General features: G+C 46.5%; 1 protein-coding gene across 1 annotated transcript; it reads right to left on the bottom strand.

Moving 5' to 3' along the window:
- Nucleotides 1–3525: 3525 nt before the first annotated feature.
- On the bottom strand, nucleotides 3526–4539 carry LOC124647673 (probable glutathione S-transferase GSTU6). The gene is made up of 2 exons (XM_047187580.1): nucleotides 4210–4539; nucleotides 3526–3930 (listed from the first exon to the last, which is right to left on the bottom strand). Exons 1-2 carry the CDS (start codon nucleotides 4537–4539, stop codon nucleotides 3526–3528), a joined length of 735 nt encoding a protein of 244 aa, XP_047043536.1.
- Nucleotides 4540–17002: the final 12463 nt, after the last annotated feature.

Below are 17002 nucleotides of genomic sequence, written 5' to 3'. Positions count from 1 at the left end.
CTCCTGCTTAGGTTTTAGGGACGAAGGAGTACGCGAAGAAAAGGAGGCGAGAGGGGGCTGTGGGCCCCACAGGGCGGCGCGGCCAGGGCAGGGCCCGCGCCGGCCTGTGAGGGGGGCCCATGGCGGCCCTCCTCAGCTCCCCCTTCTGGCTCCCTTAGTCATCTGGAAAAATAGGAGTTTTCGTGTAATTCCCGTCAATTGTTGATCTTCCGAAATATTGCGTTCTGACGATGCTTTTTCCAGCAGAATCCTGACTCCGGTGCGCGATCCCCAAATAATCATGAAACATGCAAAATAGATGAAATAACATAAGTATCATCTCCAAATATGAAATATATCAATGAATAACAGCAAATTATGATATAAAATAGTGATGCAAATTGGACGTATCAACTCCTAGTCCCACGTGTGTAAAGGTGACAGTGTGTGCACCGTGTGGGTCTCTTAGGCTATATTTCACAGAATACTTATTCACTGTTATGAATGGCATAGTGAAGTGCTTATTTATATCTCTTTATGATTGCAATGTGTTTTGTATCACAATATATATGTGTGCTACTCTAGTGATGTTATTAAAGTAGTTTATTCCTCCTGCACGGTGTAATGGTGACAGTGTGTGCATCGCGTAGTACTTGGCGTAGGCTATGATTGTGATCTCTTGTAGATTATGAAGTTAACTATTGCTATGATAGTATTGATGTGATCTATTCCTCCTTTCGTAGTGTGAAGGTGACAGTGTGCATGCTATGTTAGTACTTGGTTTGGTTATGTTGATCTGTTATGCACTCTAAGGTTATTTAAATATGAACATTGAATATTGTGGAGCTTGTTAACTCCGGCATTGAGGGTTCGTGTAATCCTACATAGTTAGTGGTGTTCATCATCCAACAAGAGGGTGTAGAGTCTAGCATTTATCTATTTATTCCGTTATGTGATCAATGTTGAGAGTGTCCACTAGTGAAAGTATGATCCCTAGGCCTTGTTCCTAAATATCGCTATCGCTGCTTGTTTACTCGTTTTACTCGCATCTTTACTTCCTGCAATATTACTACCATCAACCGCACGCCTGCAAGCACTTTTCTGGCGCCGTTACTACTTGCTCATATTCATTCATACCACTTGTATTTCACTATCTCTTCGCTCGAACTAGTGCACCTATTAGGTGTGTTGGGGACACAAGAGACTTCTTGCTTTGTGGTTGCGGGGTTGCATGAGAGGGATATCTTTGACCTCTTCCTCCCTGAGTTCGATAAACCTTGGGTGATCCACTTAAGGGAAACTTGCTGCTGTTCTACAAACCTCTGCTCTTGGAGGCCGAACACTGTCTACAAGAATAGAAGCACCCGTAGACATCAGTGGTCAACTTGAGTCTACGCACGGATTGCAAGCATCCACACCTAGACTCGGGGGCTACTCTCACCGGGAGCGCTGGATGCGCACCCGATAAAAAGGAAACTCAAAGAATTTTTCAGGAAGAAGGGTCCGAAGAAGTGTTTTGAACAAAAGAGTGGTGTCTTCAGCTCAAGTCTGCACCCGATTGCAAGCACCCGTGCCCAGACTCGGGGACTACTCCCATCGGGAGCGCTGGATGCGCACCCGATAAAACTTTTTTGCACTCCAGGATCATGCCCGGGGACTTGATTCTGTGTAGGGTAACGTTGTTTTGCCATCGGCAGTTAACCAGCAAAGCTGGGCACGTTACTCAATATCCTTTACGCGTTAAAATCTTACTGAAGAATACAAGTCCCGGTACAAATGTATCGGATGACCTATGAAGACTTGCAGAAAACTTCGGCAGAAGAAGACGTTCGAGTGGCACAACTTGAGTCTACGCACGGATTGCAAGTATCCGTACCTAGACTCAGGGGCTACTCCCATCGGGAGCGCTGGACGCGCACCCGATAGAAGAAGATAATGCTGTTACAAGATGGACAAGAACAATCAAGAGAGAAGAACATTCAGTGGAGGCATGTTTTAGTCTCTACCCAAAATATCTTCGGCTAGACACTCGGGGAGTACTGACGTGGGCATTACCCTTCGGGTAACTGACATCGCCCTATCCTGCACGGCTCAATAGGAGGCCCACGAAGACACCCGATGGCAAGGTGGGCCACTAGGGCGGTGCCGAAGAGGATTCCTTGAAGAACAAGACGACGAGGAGTCGAACAAGGGAAGTTTAGAGCTAGGTCTTTTGTAAACCTAGACGTACCCGGACAGATCTCTTGAGACCTGGCCTCCTATATAAAGGCCAGGAGAGAGGCTGCCGAGGGATACAATCAATCTTAGCAACTTTAGCCACCAGAAGTCTAGAGCTAGGTCGCCGCAGCACTTAGCCTCTCGACGAGATCACAGCCGAACCCTTCGGCACCCCATTGTAACCCAATATTCTCATAATCAAGATCAGACAGGCAGGACATAAGAGTTTTACCTCATCGAGGGCTCCGAACCTGGGTAAATTGCTGTCCCCGCTTGTCTGTGAACCGATGTCTCGTGTCAGCCTACAGGATTCCATCAACCCTAAGCCCCAATCGGAGGGCATTGTCGAGGAGCCCCCTCGCCAATCCTCCTCCTCCTCCACTCCAACCTCCTCCCTCCAACTCCGGCCTCCTCTTCAACTCCCTCCTCCTTCAACTCCGGCCCCCTCCTCCACTCCTCCAACTCCGACATCCTCCTCATCCACTCATCCTCCCCTCCTCCTCCTCCTCCTCCTCCTCCTCCTCCCTCTTCTTCTCCCCCACTCCTCCTCGATCATACTCTGGTCCTCCTCCCTTCTCTTCGAACGCCGACCCATCCCTCCTCTTTGGCCACCTGTGGAGCTTCCTGTCACGGAGAACGTGCCAAGATGCACACTAGAACAAAATTCAAAAAAATTGCAAAAAAAAAAAAGAAAAAATTGTGCCAGATCCAAATCTAAATCCATACCCATATTTCATTTTTTACCAGTGGCGCATCCTTTTTTTTAGCGGTGGCGCACCTTGACAAAATAGCAGTGGTGCACCTTGTGGTGCGCCAGTACTAACCAAATTATGTGCGCCACTGCTAAACATTTTTCTAGTAGTGTGAGTTGCAACCTATGAAGCAACTAAGACTTTACTAATGCACATCATCACGGTTTGTGGCCTGCCACTTTGCTCTGCGTTTTTTCGTGGTTCCTCTCATACTTCGTATATCTAAAGACAGGGGGTAGGAACTCATATCGATAAGATTTCAAGTTTTTTAAACTAGTTTTCGAGATAGATCACAGATGAAACTACCTGCTATGATATAACGTGTCTATTAGGGGATCCTGCCCATTAAGTCCTTGGAACACACACTTGTGAGCAATGCGTCTTGATCATGTCTAAATTTAGTAATCAAGGAGGTCGCTACTAGTGCTCGTAACCGGTAACCTGACCTAGTTCTTTCCAATTATCAATATACTCATGTATTCTTTTCGATATAAATACAAAGTATAGTGTGTTCCACTGATAAACAACAGTGACCACAATACATATGTGAATGCACGCGATCGAGCCAAAGGAGTCTTTAGTTAGTTGCAGCGACGGCTGCGGCGGCGGCTGCAGCTGCAGCTGCCGCCCCGTGAGGTTGCATCACCATGGCATAGTCAACTAGCTTACCGATGTTCGGCATGATTGCCTTGACCGCGTCTAATGCACCGAAGTTGTCCGACCACATGGCCAAGAGCGGAGTCTTGGCGGGATCGAAGGTCTTGACGCCCTTCACCACTTCGCGGACATCAGCCCATGCGAGGAGGCCGCCGAGCATGATGTCCACGTACCCAACGCTCTCCCCACCAAAGAATGGTTTCCCCTTGGAGCAGCCCTTCAGAGCTCCCTCAAGGGTCTCAACCGCGTCGGCAGCCTGCTTCATCCCCTCCGCCTTCTCTTCCTCCGTCTTGCCTCCCCATGTCTGGTTCAACGCTTTCACAAGCTGCAAATAATGCCCATATGTCACAAAACCGTGCTGATGAAACCATCAGCAAGACGCATAAAGTACTCAAATAAACGTCTCAACTTTTGCCTTACGTTAACTTGTTAATTAACTCTAGATTAGTATCACTAGACCCGCCTTGAGATATAGTTTCATACTAATTTGAAGTTATATATGTTACTATTTTTTCAAAAAAAATATAGTGAAATGTTAAAAAAACTGATGCGGGTCAAAATTTGGAAGTGTAGTCATTCGTGAACAGAGAGTATACAGTAATACCTTCTCGTTGATGTAAGAGGCCCAGAAACGAGCCATGGCACGGTCATGGGGATCCTCCGGGAGGAGAGAGGGGCCGACGCCGGCTAAGATCTCGTCTATGTATTGTACGATGATGGACGACTCGCAAATGGGCTTGCCATCGTGGATCAGCACCGGCACCGCCTTCTGCACGGGGTTAGAGGTGAGGAGCAGCTCACTCTTGCTCTCGAGGTCCTCCTCGATGTACTCGTAGGTGATGCCCTTGAGGCTGAGCGCAAGCCGCGCACGCAGGACGTAAGGGCTCGGCCAAAAGCCCAGCAGCTTCACTTCGTTGCTTCCTCCTCCGGCCATTGCTGGTGTACTCTTGTTCGATCTTGAGTTGTTGGTGTTTTTGGCTGTTAGGGACGGAGGTGACCAAGAGGGGGGTATATATGGATGGACTACAATCGCATTGGTTCCTCCGTCGCAACGGTACACTTTGCTTTGGTTGTATGGCAGTAATTTGATTAATTTCGTTTTTTCTGAATATGTCTTGCCATTAAGTAACTTGATATTGGATCCATCTATTTTGGCTTTATCAGACTCTTTTTTTTTTGCTTTATCGGCGTACACCTGTCGAAACTGAAATAAGCCAAAGATTAATCAGTAAATATATCTCACTACACTTCTGGTTGCGGATACTACAACGTTACCAGCTGGGGAAAAATTAAGTTCAAGAGAATACGAAGATAACTGTCATGCTTGTTTAGCATTGTTTGGCGAGCTCCGTCTTAAGTTTTTAAAAAAATGAAAATAGCTTTATGAACGAATATTCTTGAGAGCCAAGATGGGTAAAATTTTGTATTTGTTTAAAGTATGGCCAGAATATATTAAAAAATTGTCGATTTTGATGATGCAACTATAAACTGGTGATGAAGCACTTAATTAATTTGTGAATAATTTGGTGTTGCGTGTACCCACTTGAACAAAAAATATCTCAACCTTAATGAACTAGGTGTTGCGCGCGCTTTTAACGGCCCCCACACTCGCATAGAGAATCGCCAAGGCATTTTGCTCTTTCGTGTTTAGACATAGGTACCTTTGACGCCGAAGGTAATGCACCACAACACATCTCGAAGTAAATCTAGTGTGGGTGGGATACACAAGACAGTTGACGGATGCTTCTGAGACTCCAAGCGTTGGTGCTACTCCTCCGAAAGCCCACATAGATCCACCTCAATTTCATGTCTAGGGTTAGGGAGGGGTGGATGAGGAGTGGAAGGGGATTTGGGGAGGCAGCCCTCCAATTTCTTGCAATTGTGAAGGCGGAAATATTATATCACCTCGAATTGGTAACTTCTGCTATTTAAATGTTAGGTTTCTCATTGTTGTTCTTTATCGCTATGTTACCCGAGGAAGAGCAACGATTAATCTTAGGAGCTTTGTTGTCCCTATTTTATATAGAGATTTCCGAGTAGATTTAAATGCTTTCTCTATTAGTAGTTTCAATGGGTTTTGGCTTTTCACTAGAGTAAAGTTTTTTTAAAAAGCTTGTATTCTTATGTGACTTTTAGGAGATACACTTCAGGAAAACAATAAAACCATAATTGTTTAATTAGAAGGAAATAACAACTTTCCAATTGAGGAGATTTCCATGAAGCAAATCACTGGTAGTATGGGCATCTCCAGCGGACCGACCCATCTGGTCCTGGCATGTCCGATTTGATCCTCACAAACGGGCGGACAGGTCGCGCACATTCCAACAGGGCGACACAAACGGATCGACCCGTCCGTCCCGACCCATCCCGTTTACCGAATTTGAGGAACCGATGCGTCGGCGCAGACAATGAGCGTGTCCTCCCGTGTCCGCCCGCGTGCACCTAGGGCCCACATGGAAGCAACCCAACGGCATTCTACCTCTGGCCATCAATGGAAGTACTATGGCCGCGCCGCCCGACGCCTGCGCTCTTGCTCTGGCCACGCCGCCCGATGCTTGCGCTCCTACTCTAGCCACGCCGCCCAATGCTTGCGCTCCTACTCTAGCCACGCCGCCTACCATCCATCAATACTAGCGTTTCGTTCTACGCGTCGGCATCCAATGCTCTGCCCTTTATAAGCAGGCAAGCGCCGACCATTTTCTTCCACATGCTTATTTTCTATTCCCTACCACCACCACCACCACCAGCAGCAGCATCACAACATACCGCGGCAATGGCCAGCAGCATAGGCTCCAGGGGAGGGCGCCTAGGACGGCCTCCGGGCCGTGGTCATGGGCGTGGGAGAGGACGCATCCGAGACCAACATGGAAGGAGAAGCGGGAAAGGCCAGAGTTAGCCACTAACGCCCCCGTCGCCATCACCACCATCGTCGCCCGATCGCGTCGCCATCGACCCCTCTGGCTTCGAGTTTGGCGTGACCATCCACCAGGGCATGAGCTGGGACAGGCTGCGCATGTCCCCGAGGTTCGCCTCAATCGTCGATGGGTAAGAGCCCCACCATGTCCTCCTGCGCGTGTCCGGTGCAGCGACCGGCCTGTGGTCCGCGGAGGTGATGCTCGACGACGAGGGGTAGATGTTCCTTCATAATGGCTGGAGGTGCTTCGCCTACTCGGACGCCATCGATGTCGGGCACTTCGTCGTCTTCAAGTACGGCAGCCACGACGAGTTCAACGTCAAAGTCTTCGACGAGACCATGTGCCGCCGTTACTACCACTCGAACAAGGACGACTAGGAGACGCCAAGACAAAGACGATGTAGTTTCTACTATGTTTTTACTTAAGTTCTATTTGCTTCAAGAAAAACTTTCAATATGTAAGCAACATTTGAGAAATGAAAAGCAAAATGAATTGGTCAGCTCCGGACCGAATGGGTCGCCCAGCTGGGCGCGGTGTCCGGCCGGCCGGACCGCTCGAAGCATCCAGTCCGCGGGCCGACTGAAAGGATCGTATGCCGCACCTAGAGGGCGGGGGTGAATAGGTGCTAACCAATTTTTAGTTCTTTTTCAAATTAGGCTTGACACAAAGGTAAATTCTCTAGATGTGCAACTAAGTGAATTTACCTATATGACAAGGTTATCAACTAAGCAAGATATAGCTACGCAATATAGGAGATAGAATGGGATAGAGGTAACCGAGAGTGGAGCACGCGATGACACGGAGATGATTCCCGTAGTTCCCTTCCTTTGCAAGAAGGTACGTCTACGTTTGGAGGAGTGTGGTTGCTACGCAAGCCGAACCAACAGCCACGAAGGCTTCACTCGGATCTCCCGTGAGCAACGCCACGAAGGCCTAGCCCACTTCCACTAAGGGATTTCCTCGAGGCGGAAACCGGGCCTTTACAAGGTTCTTGGGGCACACATCCACAACTGAATTGGAGGCTCCCAAATCTGTAACAATACAACAATCAACAACAACACATCAACAACAAATCAACTAGGGAACCAAATAGGAACACTAGCATGAGATCCCTCAAACAAATGAGGGGGAAATGAAAAACGCTTCGGTGAGGATGTAGATCGGTGGCTTCTCCTTCGAATCTCCAAAGATCAAGAGATTTGGTTGGGGGAGGAAGGAGATCTTGCAAATCTTGTGTTTCTTGAGGTGGCTCTAATGGAGGTGAAGCTTGGCAGATTTCTTGTGCAATGATTGAGCAAAGGGGTAAGGAAGAAGAAGAGGGGTATAAATACCCCTCCCCAAAATCCAGCCATTGTGCATTTCGGGGGGCCGGATAATCCACCCTAAATAAGGGCCGGATAATCCCCCCGCCCGGATAATCCGGCCTCCAGGTACAAAACCATGACAATGTCCGGGAAAATGTCCGGCCCCTATACTGAGTTGCATATCTTCAGGTCCTTAGCCATTTTCGAGGGGGCCGGATATTCTTGAAATATCCGGCCCGGATAATCCGGCCCCCCCCGGATAATCCGGCCTTCAAGTACAAAACCGGGACAATATCCGGGCAAATGTCCGGCCCCTATACTGAGCTGCATTTCCTCAAGTCCTTAGCCGAAATTCTGGGGGGCGGATATTTTGGAAATATCCGGCCCGGATTATCCGGCCTGATGAACATTTTTGCAACTGTCTTTTTGACAAAACTGACCACATCCAACACACATCTAAATGTATCTATGTAAATCCTGTATCACTTAAACAACCATTAGTGTATCACATATATTGACATCAAACACACAAAACATAATATGAGAGATGTTCTTTCAATCTCCCCCTTTTTGGTGTTTGATGACAATATACTGATTTGCAAGAGAATAACTATAGAGGCAAGCATGATGGCAAAAACATAGAGGCACTCCCCCTACATGTGTGCATATAAGTAATTTGCATTTGAATACAAATACACAACACATAGGATAGAGGTGCCTCAACACTAGAGGTCTCCACCATGGGCTCTAACAAGAGACATATACATATATGAAGTTGAGATAAGATGATAGAATTCATACCCATGTGTAGATATATGATACGGAGATATAGCTTCACACATGATATAATAGTCTTGATCTCAACATATAGAAATCCGAAAACCATAACAATGTCTCACACCACATAGCACATAGTTTTAAACGGAACACAACCAAAGCAAATAGTTCAAATAAGAGGGAACACAAGCAATAAAGGAATGATAAACGCATATGCTTGTGCCCAAACCATGCAAATCCCCGAGAGAGTTCCTAATAGAACACTTCTCCCCCTTTGGCATCGAAACGCTAAAAAGAGGACAAGCGCGATGCTACTCGCCCCATGGAGATCACTCGGAGGCATAATCATCATCGGAATCTTGCGCCTCATCTTCTTCTTCTTCTTCTTCTTCTTCTTCATCAGTGTCAGGTGCATCTGGAGAGCGGCGAGTGAGACTGGACCTTTGAAGGCAACTATCAAGATCACTCCACGGAACCTGTGCAGAATGCCACCCACTGTAACCCGGGTGAACTGGAGGCCGAGGAGGGGGTCCTTGCTCACCACCGAGCTTGTGCGGAATAACCGCCCGAGTATGCTTAATCTCGTAACGCTCCCGGCTGGCCGCATAGTTCTCCTTATGGATCTCAATGTTCATGCAAAGGATGTAACGCTGAAACCAACTGAGCCTGTTCACTTGTTTCTTCATAGCAGGGAGGTCAGAATGGCGAGCAGGAGAAAAACCACTAGAAGGAGCATCACCCATGAAGGAGTCAGGTGGAGGTAAAACAGAAGAGACAGGCTTAAGCTTGTAGGCCTTCTTGACAGAGTGCTTCAAATAAGAGTACCCGCTCAAGTCTTCACCACGCACGCCCGCAGTGTTGTTGATGAGGAGCTGGATGTAAGGCGCATAAGGTATGGTGGTCCGAGAGATCATGGCATCACGAATCTCATGGAAGATGTAGTCCATGATATCAATAGTGAAGTTCCGTTCCTCATTCTCATCACGAGCACACCGAAAGCTGAGGTACATGAGGTCCACAAGAGTTCCCCGGATAGCATCATTGTTACCACCACTAGGAGCGATGGTGGACCGAAAGAACCTAAGCAATTGACCATAGATGGGAAGCAGCCCCTTGGACTCTCCCACCTTTCCAGCAGATGTATAGAGATCATGCAGCTGATTCTTATCTGTCCTCTGAGGTCCATGGAGACGACGGCCACCTTCTGCAGGAATACCAAGAATAGCAGCAAAACGGTGCAGGGGGCACTACAGTGAGTGGAGCCAGACATCCATTCCATAGTATGGTCATCATCAGTCTTGATGGCCAACGTAGCAAAGAACTGCTTCAACAACTCTGGACTATAGTCACATTGAATCTTCATCAAGTTCTTCAAGCCCAACCTTCCAACAACCCAAATGGCATCCTCAAAGTGATTGTTTTCTGCCAGAACGTCCACATCGATAGCTTGCATGGGACGAACTTTCCCCATGGGCTCATAGATTTCTTTATAGATGAACTCCTGCTCCATGCACCAATATTTTCTGCCCTCTGTCTCTTCATCCCTTGGGAGGTCTTCATACCAGTTCTTCATACGGATTGCTTGATAAGAGATAATGTCCATAGACTTGTAATTTTCCCTTGAGGCCTTGTTCTTGTGCCTAGATGAGGTTGACTTGCGAGGAGCGTTGGACACGAACTCATCACTTGAACGATCAGCTCTTGCGCGTCTCCGAGAGGTACCCCGAGAGGAACGACCTGTGAATAGCAAAGATGGGTAGCAAAGAGAAGATAATGCTCATGAGTCATGTATGATACAGTAATGCACTCTAGAAACATACTATAAGCTGGTACAAGTCTAAAACAAGATAGATTGAATCAAAACTGCAGAGGCGATGAAGCTCCAGGCCGGATAATCCGGTGCCCCAAGGGGGCGGATAATCCGGCCGGACCGGATAATCCGGTCCTCGCGGGGGCCGGATAATCCGGCCCTGCGAAACTAGCAGATTTTGCAATCAACAACTTGTCTTGGAACAGATCGGCCTTATAGCATGCAAGAGGAGTACACTACAAACGATTTGGAACAACTAGACACCAAATCCACCAAGAAAATAGCACATACAAAACACAACACCTAGGGTTAGGGATTGTGAGTCATACCCGCATCCATTGCGAGAGCCGCTTGGAGGAGAAGGTAGCTAGGAGGGAGGAGGACCCGATCCACCCAAAAACTCCGGGAGGGAGTGGACGGGGCAACTCCGGCGAGGAGGGGAGTCTCCGGCGATCTTGGGAGGAGAAAGAGGAGAGAGAGGCGCGTGGGGGGTGGAGTGAACCGTTTCCCCCCGCGGCCTCGTCCTCAGCCCTTTCAAGATCTGCCCAGGCCGGATAATCCGGCCCTAGTTTAGGGCGGATAATCCGGCCGGGCCGGATTTTCCGGGTCGCCAGGGGGGCGGATTATCCGGTGTTCTGGAAAATTCCAGAACACTGTTAATCCCGCCTATCTTTAGTTGGTTATTTGTGTACCCATATGTGGTGCAATAAACTATCACCTCACATATAAGATGCAAATTTACCAATAAGATGGGGCAACCTAGATCATCCGACCGAGAAACCTCACACTCCAAGTTTTTTTACCAAACATGACAAATGAGCAAGATGGAAATGGCTTATAGATGAGTGTAGGCTTGGGTTTAGAAGACTCAAACTGTTAATGGTACATGATCACTCAAGTTTGCAAGATATGAGCAAATAAGGCCAAACTAGAGTGATTTCCCATAAGAACATGGAGTTGTCAAATAAAAGGCGATAAGATCCAAATAACTCCAACTCTTCACAAAGAAGAGTGTGGTGGCCTAGGCCACCATATATGAGTATTGTGGCATGGCACCGCGAAGATATATCTTGGGTCCAAGTGACAAGGGATTAACTTATCAATGCCTATGGATTGTAGGCTAGGGTTTAGTTAGAAGTAGAGGGCAAGTAGATCTCGAAGGTTTCAGCCGAAAAGTACTCGACGAATATGAAAACTAGGGTTTGCAGACAATGATTCGATGATCTCTTCGTCCCTCGACTCCCCCTTTATATAAGAGGTGGAGCCGAGGGTTTCGCTTCGTACAAGTTACAGAGTTCGGGACGGTTTCTAACTCATCCCGCCAGATTACAAATAACACTTCCTATTACAACTCTATCTTTTCCTTAAATATAACTTGGGCTTCCGAATCTTCTTATTCTTCGAGTAGTGGGCCTTCAGTAAACCCCGGGTACTATATCTGGCAGGCCCATTTGGGATGCCTATGTCACCAAGCCACTACTCATCATTGACGCTCACATATCAACATGATATAAAGAGAATGATTTCTTAATGTTGGCATTATGGGGGAGGGATAGCTCAATAATTTAAACCGCACTCCCCCTATTTCCATGCCCACAACTAAACCAAATAAAGTTTTGAGACAAAGGTGTGTTTGCAAGATGGTCAATCTATACTCCTTGAATCAATGATATTTAGCTCATTCCTCAAATAAGTGAACCTTGCTTCATCAAGAGGCTTCGTGAATATATCGGCAAGTTGATCTTTGGTTGGAACATAGATAAGCTCAATATCACCGCGGGCAACATGATCCCTAATGAAATGATTCCGAATCTCAATATGCTTCGTTCTTGAATGTTGCACCGGATTATAGGCAATCTTGATGGCACTTTCATTGTCACATAATAGAGGCACTTTGTCACAAATGACACCGTATTCCTTTAAAGTTTGCCTCATCCATAACAATTGAGTGCATCCACTTGCGGCGGCAACATATTCGGCTTCGGCGGTGGAGAGAGATATACAATTTTCCTTCTTAGAAGACCAACACACCAAGGACCTACCAAGGAATTGGCAAGCCCCGGAAGTTGATTTCCTATCATCCTTGTCACCCGCCCAATCCGCATCGGTATAACCATTGAGAATAAAACTTGAGCCTTTGGGGGTACCAAATACCATATCTTGGGGTATCAACCAAATATCGAAAGATTCTTTTGAGAGCCATCATGTGGCTCTCCTTAGGAGAAGCTTGATACCTTGCACACACACCAACACTCAACACTATGTCCGGTCTAGATGCACAAAGGTAAAGCAAGGATCCAATCATGGAGCGATATACCTTTTGATCCACATCTTTACCATTGGGATCTAGTGCAAGATGACATTTGGTAACCATAGGAGTGGCCACACCCTTCATCTCGGTCATCTTGAACCTCTTGAGCATGTCTTGGAGATATTTTGCTTGGTTGATGAAGGTTCCTTCCCTCAATTGCTTGATCTCAAAACCGAGGAAGAACTTCATCTCTCCCATCATAGACATCTCAAACCTATCGGTCATAAGCTTTGCGAATTCATCATTGAAAGCTTTGTTAGTAGAGCCAAATATAATATCATCAACATATAATTGGCAAACGAAAAGCTCCCCATTGACCCTCTTAGTAAAAAGAGTGGGGTCGATTAGCCCAACATCAAACCCACGATCTACCAACAATTCCTTAAGGTGCTCGTACCAAGCTCTAGGAGCTTGTTTGAGACCATAAAGTGCTTTATCAAGCTTGTAGACATGGTTAGGAAAGTTGAGATCCTCGAACCCCGGGGGTTGCTTAACATAAACCTCTTCATGCAAAGGACCATTAAGAAAAGCACTTTTCACATCCATTTGTTGTAACTTAAAGTTGTGATGCGAAGCATAAGCAAGAAGGATACGGATGGACTCAAGGCGAGCCACGGGAGCATAGGTTTCTCCAAAATCAATTCCCTCAACTTGAGAGAACCCTTGAGCCACCAATCTTGCCTTGTTCCTCACAACATTTCCAAACTCATCTTGCTTGTTCTTGAAAATCCATTTAGTGCCTATAACATTGCGGCATTCCTTTGGCTTCTTTACTAAGGTCCATACTTTGTTGCGCTTGAAGTTGTTGAGTTCCTCGTGCATAGCTTCCAACCAATCCGAATCTTCAAGGGCTTCAAATACTTTCTTGGGTTCCACTAAGGAGATATAAGCATGATGATTGCTAAAGTTAGCCAATTGCCTTCTTGTGGAAACTTTTGCCCTTACATCACCAAGAACCTTGTCATGTGTGTGTGCAAGACGCTCAAGTTGCCTCTCCCTTCTTGCTAGTCGACGGGTCTCGATCTCCTCCTTGGTTCTTCTTGGCCTTGGAGGTGTCACTTGATCAACTTGATCATTTGGGTCCCCGTCTTGACCTTCAACATGAGCTTCCTCAATTACTTGAGGTTGCTCTTCCTTATGTGCTTGATCTTGGACAATATTTGGTGAAGCGCAAATATCAAATGGATACTCATCGGAGCCATCATGAATTCTTGGTTGATCTTGTCCTTGATCTTGTTCATGAGAGGTAGGGTTTTCTTCTTGTTCTTGGGTTGGTGCATCATTAGCTTCACTAGGTAGGGTTTTTTGATGTTGAGAAGATGAGGGCTCCACCGTGGTAGAGCATAGTTCTTCCCGAGACGCCACACCGTGTCCCTCAATGGGGCGGAAAAATCCCACACCCATTCTTACTATGGAATCTTGAGGTATTTCATCACCTGCACAAACATCAACTTGCCCCACTTGGGAGCCATCATTTTCTTCGAACTTCACACTACAAGATTCAATGATGATCCCGGAGGATACATCAAAGATTCTATAAGTGTGAGATTCGGCACCGTAACCAACAAATATACCCTCCAAAGCTTTAGGAGCAAATTTAGACAAACGAACTCCTTTGATTTTGTAGAAACACTTACACCCGAACACCTTGAAGTATGAGATATTAGGCTTGTTCCCGGTGAGTATTTCATATGGAGTCTTGTTCAAGCCCTTGCGGAGATAGAGCCGGTTAGAGGAGTGGCAAGCGGTGGAGATGGCTTCCGCCCAAAAGTTATAGCGGGATTTATACTCCGCCATCATAGATCTTGCCATATCCATAAGAGTCCGGTTCTTCCTCTCCGCAACACCATTTTGTTGAGGGGTGTAAGCAGCGGAATATTGATGTCGAATCCCCTCATCACTAAGGAAATCGTTGAGAGTATAGTTCTTGAACTCGGAGCCGTTGTCACTTCTTATTGCCATAATGAGGAGGTTGTGTTGGCGTTGCACCTCGGTAGCAAAGTCAATGAATATTTGTTGAGTCTCATCTTTCGTCTTGAGAAAGTAGACCCAAGTGTATCTTGAGTAATCATCAACAATCACCAAGCAATGTTTCTTCGCACCAAGACTTGCATGAGTAACGGGACCAAAGAGATCCACATGAAGGAGCTCCAAGATCCTCTTGGAAGAGATGATAGTCTTGCTTGGATGCGGAGAGTCATGCATTTTGCCTTCAACACAAGCCCTACAAACACGATCTTTGGCAAAAGACACGTTTTCCATTAGTCCCACAATATGGTTCCCCTTGTGAAGACTTTGCAAAGTTCTCATGTTGACATGGGCTAGGCGGCGATGCCACAACCAACCCACGTCCGCCTTTCCGAATAGGCACATCGCACTTGTCGTGGTGGTCCCCGAAAAGTCCACCACATACAAGTTGTGTTCGCGATACCCAACGAAAGCGACTTTTAGAGTCTTGCTCCACAAGAGGACCACAATATCATTATCAATAAACTCATGATCAACCTCAAATTGGGCCATTTCCTTTTTAAGCACTTTAGTTTTAGCCCTAGCATGATCTCTAGCTTTTGTGAGCTTGTTAATTTTATCTTGAGGCTCTTCAAGAGTTTCTAGCCTCTCCTCAAGAGAAGCTATAGTTTCTTGACTTTCCTCAAGAGCATTTTTAAGAGCATGGATTTCAAGAGAGTCTTCTCTCTCTATTTGACCCTTTTTCTCAAGCATATCACTTTGTTGAGCTATACGAACCATGAGGTTTGAAACATGCTTTTTAGTGCTGCCTTGTAGGTTGAGAATGAAATCATCAAAATCTAGCATTTCTTGTTTCACTTTTAGACTAGCATCATCAACCCCTAGATCACTAGATATGTTAGGCATAGAGGGGCTAGGAGATGATACCTCGGAGGATTTAGCCATGAGGCAACTTTCTTCCTCAACATGAATGACCTCATTGGGGAATTCACTTGGTGATGAAGAGTTAGTGGAGAGGGAGGCAAGAGCGACCAATCCATTAGAGGTTGCATCTTCTTCATCATCAACATCATCATCTCCGGAGGTATACTCTTCTTGAGTTGATAGCACAATAGGTGTGTCCAAGGAGGACCTTGCCATGAAGCAATGTGCATTCTTGATATGAGGGTTCTCATTGGGAGATTCAAAGAGAGATGAAGAGGGTATGTTGGTGGTGACGATGGCGGCCAATTCCTTTGAGCTTTCTTCATCTTCATCACCACTAGAACTTTCAACTTCATCGGATGAATATTCTTCCCTTGTTACTAGCACAACTCTTGAGGGCCTCTTGCCCTTCTTGGTCTTGTTGTTGTAGAACTTCTTGTTGGGGGCTTTTGAATATTTGCCCTTTGTGTCTTTGCTCTTGTCCTTGGGAATGAGCCTCCCATTATGAAGCTCTCTATTCTCATAGGGGCATTCGGCAATGAAGTGGCGCTTGTCATCACAATTGTAGCATGATCTTGTCTTTGGACCAAAGCTAGTGAACCCACTTTTGTTGTTTCTCTTGATGTTGTCTTCCTTGGCCTTGGAGGGATCAACCCAAAACGACTTTGCATGGAAGGCCATGTGATCATGGTAGTGGCATTGCAAATCTTCCGGATAGGACATACTCCAAGATGCCCTATAGGATTCTTGAGGAATCACTTCTTCAACGGGGTTGACCACCAAGGCAAGGTTGGAACCTTTTGCCATCCCAAGAGCTCGATTGCGAGAATCATGAGAGGTTTCCTCAAGCACTTTGAGAGCTTGCATCTCGTGCACGACTTGTTGAGAGGTGAGAGAGGAATAGCATTCCCTCCCCACAAGAGTCTTGACATCAATGGGTACAAATGGCATCATGCATTCAATGTACTTCTCCTTGATCCAAGAGTCATTGATGTGGGTGGCACCGATAAGCCGGAAGGCATCGGCAACGGTGAGAAGTCTTCCATACATGACTTCATGATCTTCATCCGGTAGCCTCATGAACCCTTCGGCTTTATTCTTAAGAGCATTATACTTGTTCCTCCTTGTGCTCTCACTTCCAATGCAACTCGCGGCCAAACCATCCCAAGCTTCCTTGGCGGTGGTGTAGTTCCGAACACGATGCAAGTCCTTTGTCCCCACACTAGTTTGAATCATGTACAAGGCGGTGTTGTTGAGTTGACTATCAAACGCTTCTCTTCTAGTCAATTTGTCGGGGTTGTATGGCTTGAAGCCCTCCAAGATGATTCTCCAAAGTTCATTGGAGGCACTGCAAACATGAGAGCGGAACTCAAATTGCCAAGTATCGA

The sequence above is a fragment of the Lolium rigidum genome, chromosome 4, assembly GCF_022539505.1.
Source record: "Lolium rigidum isolate FL_2022 chromosome 4, APGP_CSIRO_Lrig_0.1, whole genome shotgun sequence".
In the NCBI taxonomy this organism is placed as follows: Eukaryota; Viridiplantae; Streptophyta; class Magnoliopsida; order Poales; family Poaceae; genus Lolium; species Lolium rigidum.
The sequence above is the reverse complement of the archived record's forward strand: the minus strand, read 5'-3'. Positions and strand labels throughout refer to the sequence as shown.